The sequence below is a fragment of the Cottoperca gobio genome, chromosome 20 (assembly GCF_900634415.1).
Source record: "Cottoperca gobio chromosome 20, fCotGob3.1, whole genome shotgun sequence".
In the NCBI taxonomy this organism is placed as follows: Eukaryota; Metazoa; Chordata; class Actinopteri; order Perciformes; family Bovichtidae; genus Cottoperca; species Cottoperca gobio.
Window position 1 is genome coordinate 8,955,928 of NC_041374.1, and position 11,175 is coordinate 8,967,102.

Here is an 11,175-nt window from a genome sequence, read left to right on the forward strand (position 1 = left end):
CACCTTGGTGATCTTTATTAATCAAAAGTTGTATTTCCACATCCTGCAGCTGCGCAAACTTAAAGCTGATGTCATGATGAAATTGAGCAGCAGTTGCCAGGAATGGATTAGGAAAAACCAGAGGAGGAAGAAGTACTCAGATCTTTTACTTCAGTAAAACTAGTAAAACTAAAGTGTAGAAGTTCTGTGTTACAAGTCAAAGTAAATCATTTAAATGTACTTAAAGTAGAAGAAGTAAAAGTACTGTAGAATGGCCAATTTCAGAATATTATATGTTATATGATTGGATTATAATTATTCATGCATTAATGTGTTCATCACTTTAAGGATGCAGCTGCTAAAGGAGGAGCTTTTTATTTTTATTTTATGAACCAATAAAGTTTTATCTTAAACTATAATAATACATGATAACATATTAGTTGATTATATTTTGCATTATTAATCCAAATCTGAAAAGTAACTAAATCTGTCTGATTAATGTAGTGGAGTAAAAAGTACAATATTTCCCTCTGAACTGGAGTGAAGTAGAAGTATAAAGTAGCAGGAAATGCACATACTCAGGTAAAGTACCTCAACATTGTACTAAATATAGTACTTGAGTACTTAGTTACTAGTTTCAGGTGATTGGAGGGACTGCGCGTCGACCTCCGAGGCAGGCGCGCACTTCCTGCGTCGTCCACTCCTCTGCCTATATAAACCCCAAAGAAGGACTTCAGCTGAAGCACTCACTAAGTTTGCAAAGCGCAAAAACTTCTCACTGCCCTCCCTCTCTCCATTACTGAGGCTTTAGAGGTGACACAGCCTGGACACGCAGGCACAAGGTAAAGAAAAGGTAGGAGCAAAGAGTGTGCATGTCTCAGATTTGTGACGCATCACCGCGACAACACTTACAGTTTATCTTCTTGTTTTCTTCCCAGATCACTCCGAGCTTCGGGATATTCTGCCAGTTTCATAAAACCAAACATGAAAGCTCAGCTATTTGCCGTAGACTTAATACTTCTGTGCATATCTTGCGGAGCAAGTGCATTGGCAACGACTGTTCCTGCAGTGTCTGCGTTTCTGCCAGCAGCCAATTTCACCGATGCTGGCGCAGCGTCCAGCTATGGAACAGACTCCACGAGCATTTCTAAAACCAGGAGGAAGAGATACATCAGTCAGAACGACATGCTCGCCATTCTTGACTACCATAACAAAGTGAGAGGGAAGGTGTTTCCCCCAGCATCCAATATGGAATATATGGTAAGAGAAACATTAATTAATCTTTTAATCAATGTGCATTTCCACTTAATGCATGACATTCATGCAGCCATGTGTACCTCCTGTGTTATTATCACATGCATGTTCTGCTAGTGAAATACAAATCTTTAGTCATAGGAAGAGATGGAAAGTCAGATTTTAATAGCTGCAGTTTTGTAAGGAAGCCACACATGTCTTGAGGTTTCTCTGCACGTTCAGCTGTTGAGCAGATCGCTCTGCAGGAGACCACCAGAGTAGTCACTTCCAGAGGAAGCGGGTCACGTGACAGTAGTCGTCACTTGATAGGCAAAATCCAAAAAATCCTGAATCAGACTTTTAATTTAATCTATAGTTTAAATCTTCAACATCAGAATAACGTTTAATGTTGTGAAGCAGCATGAAAAAAAAATCCTAACACTCAAATCTGTACAAAACTCTTATTGATGCTGTTTTTAGTTAAGTAAACTGAGTCTCTATTATTATGTGAATCAGCTCATTTTACTTTGAAAGGTTGTTCCAGCCAAAAGTAGCCACTGTGCTGACATATTTCCATTTTTAAGATTGGCTGCATTTCTATTTTCTATAGTTGCACTGGTAATAAGATGCAACAAAGTAACTTAGTCAGTTATATTTATATTTTATTTATATAGCACCTCACATTGACATACAGAAAACATGGCGTCTCTCCTCTTGACAAAACTACTGTTGGACGAAGGCTCCGGTCACATTAATTCATGCCCAGTGAAGGAGTCCCATTGGACACTGGGAAACTAACTTTCTCCGCTTATGTAACTGATGCAAAAGTCATCCATCAAGGATGACTTTTGCGTCCTGCCATGGCAACACCCTCACAGAGCCGACTCTTGTCTCACATGCTGGATGAAGATGATCTTTTCTCTTATGTAATGGTCTCCCCCCCCCCCCGGCTCCCCCCCCTCCCCCTGTGTGTTCAGGTGTGGGACGACACCCTGGCTAAGACGTCTGAGGACTGGGCTCATGCCTGCCTGTGGGAGCACGGGCCACCTCACCTCCTCAGGTTCCTGGGTCAGAACCTCTCGGTCAGGACAGGACGGTGAGTGACCTTTGACCCCCCTCCCCCTCCTCGACATCTGCTGCTCCTCTCAGGGACGACTCTCTCTCTCTCTCTGTCTCTCTGTCTCTCTCCCTCACTGTGTCTCTCTTTCCCCCTCTCTCTCTCCTCCCTTTCCTCTCTCTGTCTCTCTCCCCCTCCCTGTCTCTCTCTCTCTCCTTCTCTCTCTCCCCTTCCCTCTATGTCTCTCTCTCCCCCTCTCTCTCCGTCTCTCTCCCTCTCTCTCTCTCTCTCCCCCCCTCTCTCTCTCTCCGTCTCTCTCTCCGTCTCATCTCCTCCCCTCTCTCCCTCTCTCCCCCCTTTCCTCTCTCTGTCTCTCTCCCCCTCCCTGTCTCTCTCTCTCTCCTTCTCTCTCCCCTTCCCTCTATGTCTCTCTCTCCCCCCTCTCTCCGTCTCTCTCCCTCTCTCTCTCTCTCCCCCCCTCTCTCTCTCTCCGTCTCTCTCTCCGTCTCATCTCCTCCCCTCTCTCCCTCTCTCCCTCTCCCCCTCTCTCTCCCCATCTCTCTCTCCATCTCTCTCCCCTTCCCCTCTATGTCTCTCTCTCTCTGTCTCCCTCTCTCTCTCTCCCCCCCCCTCTCTCAGCAGTCATGGTCGTTGCCTTGCCGCCCCCCCCCCCCTCCTTCTTTCCCCTGAAGGTCTTTTGCACTGTGACCCGGTGACTGCTTGAGGAATGCTCCTGTGACCCTTCATGTAAACAAAAGTTGTGTTTCCAGCCATGACCCCAGAGGACAAAGGCACATCCCTTTAGTGGGTCTTGACTTTCCATTTGGAAACACGGGGCACCTTCACGTGTTGCTACATTTTTAGATTTTATTGAGGAATAACATGAGACCTGGGGGAGCACAGCTCATTCTACTCTGACTAAAAGTCAGCATTTTGCTAACTGTTGTTAAAATGTCTCTACAACGTTTTAGATCTTCCCTTTACCTGAACTGCATGTCCCGAAACACCATGAATGAAAACAATATACAATCATATTCATGGGGAGGTAGATTTCAATGACTGTGGGAGGAAAGGAGCACATGGAGGGAACACACACGAGCATTAAAATAGAGCTGAAACAATCAGTCGATTAATCGATTAAGTCGATCGAGAGAAAGATAATTGGTTATAATCGTTTCAGTAATTTCTACAGTGAAACATCTCCAATATTTTCTGATTCCAGGATCTCAAATGAGAAGATATTTTGTCAGATATCATTGCGATATAAATATTTCTGGGTATTTGGATTTCTTAACAAGACATTTGAAGACGTCACGTTTGGACAATATTTCTTTGGACAATAATTTCACATTATAGTGAAAGTCCTTCATAGTGTAAACGATTATCGATAAACCGAATAATTTGACGCAGTGTGGCGACGACGTCAGCCTTGTTAGTTTAGTTTCATCAACATGTCTTCTGTTCACAGATATCGATCCATCCTGCAGCTGGTGAAGCCGTGGTACGACGAGGTCAAAGATTACTCCTTCCCGTACCCCCGCGACTGCAACCCCCGATGCCCCCTCAGATGCTATGGACCCATGTGTACTCATTATACACAGGTACACAGACAACCATCAGTATTACACACCAGACATCGGATGATATGAAAGTATCCATACAAAGAATCCGTCCCCATTTCATCCTATTAATTGGTGTAACAATGGCATTAATGGGTTGTCTCTTTTTTTACAGATGGTGTGGGCGACGTCCAACAAAGTGGGCTGTGCAGTCCACACGTGCCACAACATGAACGTGTGGGGCTCAGTGTGGAAGCGGGCAACGTATTTAGTTTGCAACTACTCACCCAAGTAAGTATAGAGCGTCTCCTTTAGTGTTAGTTACAGGAAGCCTGGTAATTCTAAGGAACCTGTTAACCCGATGAGGCTTAATCCCGACACAGACGGCTCTGTTCTGTGCTGAGTTGGGAAATACCACCCGTGTCGCGGGGAGATTCAGATAACCTCGATACAAGCCTGTGAACCGGTACCGCATTACCAGGAGCCTCGAAACAGAGGACAAGTTCTCGAAAACATTCCAAGAATCAAAGCCCGTTTTGGATTTGTGACTGACATGTGACCCAAGCCCTTTAATCCCACTGGGTAGAGACACGACAAGCAGGCTGAGGACATTGAGGACATATTTTAGCTCGCTAATTGAAAATGTGGCCTTGTGTCTTTCTGCTCTGCAGAGGTCCCTGTGTGTAAGAGAAGCTGAGCTGCCATCTTGAATCTCAATGGTGTCAAGAGCTGCTTAACATTTACATGTTCTCTGATACTTAAGTCAGATCGGTTAAAGTATTTCATGTCAGAAAATGCTGTTTTCAGCCTCAAGTGTGAAGATTTTCTACTTTTCTCTGTTTTACATATTCATATTAAATGAATATATAGTTTTGGACGGACAAAACAAGACATTTAAAGACGTCACCTTGGACTTTAAGAAACTGGGACGGACATTTTCCACTATTTTCTGACATTTTAGAGATCAAACTTTTAATCGATAATGAAAATAATCGTTATTTGCAGCTTTACTCACAAAGTCCAGGTTGCTTAAATAAGGACTCACAAAACAATCTCTTCATGACTTTATGACTTTATATTATTTATGTCTGATCTCATCTTGAGGGTCATTTGTTCTGGAGCTTTCAGTCATATCCCATGATCTTCATCAACAGATAGCGTTTGCTCAGATGTCAAAATTCTAAATTAAGGGCTTTTGGGGAAACTTCAGATGAAGATCATGTGATTTCAGTATTTTCCTCTTTGAAACGGACATTAATCAGAATCAGTTAACGCCTTCATCATCTCTGACTCTGACAGGAAAGCTTTACTGATTCAAGTTAATCTCGTATTCACTCCCCTGACTCGGTCCCTGTCTCTGTCTTCCAGGGGTAACTGGATCGGAGAGGCTCCCTACAAAGTAGGCGTCCCCTGCTCCGCCTGCCCCCCCAGCTATGGGGGCTCCTGCAGCAACAACATGTGCTTCCCTGCTCTGAAGACAAACTACCTGCACTGGTTCAAATAAACACAGGTTTCCTCTGGACATCAGCTGACATCCCACAGAGACATTATTTCAATCCCGTAAGGATTTGCACAACAGTCGTGGACTATTTTGTATATATGAGTTTATTTAAAGACACAAACATACATTTCAAGGCAGCAGACGATTTTGATGACTTGTAAATAATCTGTAAATTAATTTGTTACATGAATTTTCTAATTGATGAAAAATAATTTATGTGTAGAATGGGTCCTTAAACTACGATGGCGTATTAGGGCCATTGTAAGTAAAACAATAAATAAAAAACGGAGCCGGGGGGGGGGTACTTTAATTATCTCTGAGATTACAGTTGTAAATCTAAGCGAACACATTTTAAAAAACGATGTTTTTCTCATAAATTTGTGACTTTATTATCTCAGAGAATTTTCAAGTTTCTTTCTCCTAAATTTGCGACGACAATCTCGGAAATTGTGAGCTTTTTCCTGTAACATTACCGGCTCTGTGGTATATTTCTTAAACCTACAATGGACATTACACGCCGTCGTAACAAACGCAGTACATACTGTATTTGGTGCATATTTCACTATGTTATTTTAATGTAGTCATTAAGGACTTAACACGATCACAGCTGCTCACTTTGGTGCTCTGGCATCACACCTTCATGTTGTGTGCGCTGCCTTCACAGGAATGTTGTGATAATAAGATGAAAAGCTTTTGACCTCAGAGGGTGAAACCTACACTGGCAGCTTTGTAGCCGCTGTAGGTAAAACTAACTTCATGCTCGACACGAATGCAAACTCCATTTGAGTCCTTCAACAAATCGGCAACAATTTGTTGACAAAAGTGCACTTACTGTAAAATATCGGTCTTTATCTGAACGCATAGATGACGCCTCTGTTGTCAAAAGTTAGTTCAACATGTCGTGCAGTTTTAATCTGACGTGTCACAGGTCATATGTCATTTTATATTTAAGCTAATGAGAGCACGTACAATTCATCTGACCCACATATCTGTTTCATAATCCATCTTGTACACGGTGTATTGGTATATTATATACCATCATATTGATATATTGGACAAATCCATTGTTTATATTTTTGTTATGATCACTGATGTAGTTTGTTTTTGGAGTTAGGCACTCAAGTGCACCTTAATTGTTTTAAAATTTCCGAAATACCAGGAAATCCTTATTGTTTTGTACATGTAGATAATCATTATACCTTGACTATCCTAAACAAGTATACTGTAAGTTATTCATTTTTATATGGGAACAAATATTTAATTGATATCGTTTTTTTTTATTGTTTTGTAAAAGGATTGTAAATATATCTGAACGATTAAAAAGTACTGAATATGGTTCTATTGCATGTGAACGTTTTTAATGTTGACGGAAACGTGACATAATATTGGCGAGTTATTGCCTCAACACCTCTAACTTTGGCAAATGTATCAGAATGTATTTTCAAATCAAAGTGTAAGTGAGACAAATACAAAAAACTAAACAAGAAACGTTGCCATTGGTGCAAACTTTAGTGGGAGATAATGCATTACAAAAACATATCCCGCACTGACTGTATTAAAATCAACAACAAGCTATTTATGCAATGAACTGCGCTTTTCCTCTTGTGTTTTATATTTGTAATAAAATGTTCTATTTTGATAGTGTCTTTTTTTTTTTGTACAATTCAAGCCGAGCCTTGCAGCTCTGATCTCTTTGATTCTCAGCTTTCACTTACAATTAAAACGGTGCCATTGCAGAGTCCCACATCCTTGCGTATCAAAGGCTCAGAGGGAGAAGAGAAAAAACTCTACGACTACTTCTGAATCCTAATAAGAGAGAGTTGACTTTGGCCCATGTCTACACAAACGAACAGACAGCTGATAGGGTTTCAGGGGAGCCTCTTGTTTGAGTTTGTCCAATGAAACCATTGACCTCAGATGGGGAGAGACAGGGAGAAGAGAGGAATGCTGGGAGATGGAAGAATGAGTTAATACAGAGACACTAAATCAAAATGTGGGCAAGGAAAGAGACAGACAGTCTGAAAGACGTTGACATTTTTTTGCTACTTGGAGAGAGTTGGGAAGAGGTCGGGACAAACATGGAGCCATAAATGTTCCGATGTGTCGGGCAGATGCTGCACTTTTTACTCGTTTCTCCAGCTGGCAGTGCAGGATATAATTCTGCATCAACCGGTTATCAAGCAAAGAAACGAACAAACCAACTGGACTTTAAACATCTGCGTTAAGTTCAAACTGAGCTGCATGAGACGTCTCTCCAGGCTGAGACGTTTGCTGCACTTTGGCAGGTGAGAATGCAACGCCTCACATGTTCATGCTCAACTTTGCAGGCGTTTGAAACCACTTACTGCACTTTATTCAGAAGCTTCATCGTCCCTCAGAGCAGCACGCTCCCTGGAATAAACCAGCGCAGAGTTTTCGAGGAACACATTAGTATGCATCGGGGGAAATCATTCTGTCGGAGCGAGCGCCTGACCCGGAGCCAAACTGGTGATTGGTGGATATTTTAAAGGCACATCAGCAGGATGAGAAGCCAGATGCTCTGACCAGTTAGACAAACCTGCTGCTGACGTTTACCTTTAAAAAATGACATTTCAGCAGCTTTCATCACTTACACGTTCACTGACCCACGCACCAAACTAATTTATTTTCTTCAGCTGACACTTCAACTACTTTCAGATCTTACACTTCATCTACATTTTAACTACACACACTCTACTCTAACTCTCACACACTGTACTGTATTTAAACTGTCTTCAACTGAACACATTACCATTTACACATTGACGCTTCAAACCCTTTCAAACTTCATCTTCAGCTCTTTTAACTCACTTCCTCTGTTCATACGCAACTTATTTCAACTGCCGTATCGAGGCTTGTGTTGATGACGTATGTGATGACATTCGAAGCCTCGCGAACCTGCCGTACCACGTGACTGATTCAGGTTGATGCGAGTTTGGCGTGCGATTTGAAATATAAGGGGGAGCGAACCGCAATTGAGCCCCCTCATAATCAACACTTTATATAACCGCGAATTTGTGGGTTCTTGTTGTCGTAGTATGCATTGTTGCTGTTGAGTTGTTGTTATTGCGTTTGTATTGGATCATTATGGAGCCAGCCAACTAGCGAAACATTTGTTATGCACGCCATCATCATCTTCCTTGTGAGCAAGTAAAGATACCAAATCTAAATCTGTTGAAAAGATAATGTACATCCAACGTGTACATTACACATCCCTGGTGGCGTAGCTCGTAGAGCAGGCGACCCACATTCAAGTGCTTGCCGCAGCGGCCCGTGGTTCGATTAGACCTGCTGCTATTTGCTGCATGTCATTCCCCTTCTCTCTGTCCAATCTGCACTATCATTTAAGGCGTAAAAAGCCCACATTTTTTTCCAGGCACTCTCTTCTCAATAACACGTAATGACATCAATCTTTATTTTTAAATAGAATATTATATTCAGTCTTATATGTGTGTGTCAAAGAATCTTCAGGGCAAAGATACTGTAAATCCTCTGCAGCCTTGCACTTCGCCGCTTGATGGCGCAGTAGAGCAAATGAAGCACCATGAAGCTTCGGCACATGAGCAAACCAATTGGATGGAAAGCTTCAATGCTTCATGAAGCTTCATCTCGCCATCACTACTATTTATACAATTAAACTGGCACTTGCTCCCTCCAGGTCTTCCACTTCCAACACTATATGTCACAGACACTTTTAATTTCAGCTCCTTTCAGTGTCTTAACATCACATTCATGTAAACTGATCCTTCACTTTTACACAGCGCTTTCACGTATGTTGACGCTTCAACTTCGCTCACCTATTTGTGCTTCTTTTAGCATCTGTATTCCAACCTTTTGGTGCCTTGTCATTAGTTGTTAAGTCTTTCTTACTACTTGAGTAAGAAACTTACTCACTTGAGTTTATTATTCAATTTAACATTTTATAAAACATTTTTATTGTTGCCTTTTTTCGTTTTTGATTTTTTTTCTGTGCTGATTTAATCTTGCTTTGTTAAGAACTTTGTGCTGCATGATTGTATAAATACAGTTGAGTTGAGGGAGTTTATTCCATGAATGCTTCACCCAACCAGGAGTTGTTGTAAGCAACATGAGCTTTGATGAGCTCACGATGAGACAAAGAGCAGAAACACAGGAGAGGAGAAACAGAGACTTCCAGTCTCCAGTTGCTGCAGCAATAAATGCTGTTCAGCTATTAGCCAGAGCCGACACCGACTGAGGCCACGATGTCTGCTCATCCCGAGGTGCAGCACTTTACCTAATAAACACATGAATTACTGACCTGTCAGATAAACTGTTATTGCTTAAACAGTTTCAGCCTCCCTCAAGTGTGAAGGTGGTGAAACGTTTATTTGGAAAGAAGATGTGAGACATCAAAGAGGACCTCGGCAGGTTGAAAGATTATCAAACGGGGAGAGTCACTTCACAAAATGTGCAAGAAGTTGTCCAAACTCCAATAATGGTGAGGAGTTTCCTTTTCTTTCCTTGTCTTTTGTTTTGTTTTGTCTCCTCTCCTCTGGTCTCCTTCCTTTCCTTTCTTTTGTTTTTGATTCCTCCCCCTCTCTCCCTCTCTCCTCTATATCCTAAGAAGCTAGAAAATCGAAAAGAGATACATCTATAGCAGATACGAGAGAACCGTCTTCCTCCGTACAAGTCTCTCCTCCTCTACTCTCCTCTCTCTCCTCGTTCTCCTCTCCTCTCTCTCCTCTCTCCTCCTCTCTCATCTCTCCCTCCTCTCTGCTCTCCTCTCCTCTCTCCTTTCTCCACCGTCTCCTCTCCCCTCTCCCCTCCTCTCTCCTGTCCTCTCTCCTCTCCTCTCTCCTGTCTCCTCTCTCCTGTCCTCTCTCCTCTCCTCTCTCCTGTCTCCTGTCTCATCTCCTCTCTCTTCTCTCCTCTCTCCTCTCTCCTGTCTCTTCTCTTCTCTCTTCTCTCTCCTCTCTCCTCTCTCCTCTCTCCTCTCTCCTTACTCCTGTCTCCTCTCCTCTGCTGTCTCCTGTCTCTTCTCCTGTCTCCTGTCTCCTGTCTCCTGTCTCATCTCTCCTGTCTCCTGTCTCCTGTCTCTTCTCCTGTCTCCTGTCTCCTGTCTCCTGTCTCATCTCTCCTGTCTCCTGTCTCCTGTCTCGTCTCTCGTCTCTCCTCTCTCCTCTCTCCTCTCCTCTCTCCTCTCTCCTCTCTCCTCTCTGTACTCTACAACCTCTCTGCCCTCCCTGACTTTAAGCACTGAGTGGTTGTAAACTTGGCTTCTCTTTGCCTCCAGGGGGACGTTGGGAGAAACCTCTTTCTAATTCATTGGATGTTTATTTTGCTCCCTTGCAGCTCAACCATCGGAAATGCAGCCTACGGCCTGCGGCCCGGCCCGAGCCTCGCTGTGTCCTCCAACCTCCCGAAATCTGCCACTGCAGCTTGAGGACATCAAGCTGGAGCTGGAGTTAATAAAGACAGGAATAAATCATGTCATGACTGTACACAGCACATACAATAACAAAGGCCCTTCACAATACAATATCAACTCAAGGGCCACTTGCTGGCTTTTTTGGAGCTTTTCACCACATCTCACACTCTTCATATATCTGTAATATCCCTTTTAAAGTAGAGCCAACTTGCTGTATTTATACCTACGACATGTCTTCAGGTCAGGTGGGAGCATGTTGACGTATGTGTTTCCCAGAGACTGATGTCAGCTACTTGAAGCATGTTTTGGGATCTCCTCAAATGTTGGCGTGTACATGATAAAACTCTTTAGTGACCATAAATCTCTCGGGGGAGCAGAGTTAACTGCAGGACTCTTTACAGTCCTTCTTTTAAGTTGGATGCCCTTACTTCAAACAGGG

At 42.8% G+C, this 11,175-nt stretch overlaps 1 protein-coding gene across 2 annotated transcripts; it reads left to right on the forward strand.

Annotated features, from left to right (window-relative positions):
* Window positions 1-731: 731 nt before the first annotated feature.
* pi15a (peptidase inhibitor 15a) lies at window positions 732-6,968 on the forward strand. 2 transcript variants are annotated; one of them, XM_029457873.1, is made up of 6 exons: window positions 732-832; window positions 918-1,239; window positions 2,190-2,308; window positions 3,738-3,870; window positions 4,004-4,119; window positions 5,197-6,968. In XM_029457873.1, exons 2-6 carry the CDS (start codon window positions 964-966, stop codon window positions 5,330-5,332), a joined length of 780 nt encoding a protein of 259 aa, XP_029313733.1. In that variant the 5' UTR covers window positions 732-832; window positions 918-963; the 3' UTR covers window positions 5,333-6,968. The 2 variants fall into 2 exon arrangements, with proteins under 2 accessions (XP_029313733.1, XP_029313735.1); XM_029457875.1 differs by having other exon boundaries at window positions 739-821.
* The last annotated feature ends 4,207 nt before the right edge of the window (window positions 6,969-11,175 follow it).

Bases quoted from the DNA above. Each gene is read 5' to 3' on its own strand.
- pi15a (XM_029457873.1), top strand. From the start codon at position 964: ATGAAAGCTCAGCTATTTGCCGTAGACTTAATACTTCTGTGCATATCT. The intron at 1,240-2,189 runs GTAAGAGAAACA...CTGTGTGTTCAG, and splicing joins CATCCAATATGGAATATATG to GTGTGGGACGACACCCTGGC. The intron at 4,120-5,196 runs GTAAGTATAGAG...TCTGTCTTCCAG, and splicing joins GTTTGCAACTACTCACCCAA to GGGTAACTGGATCGGAGAGG.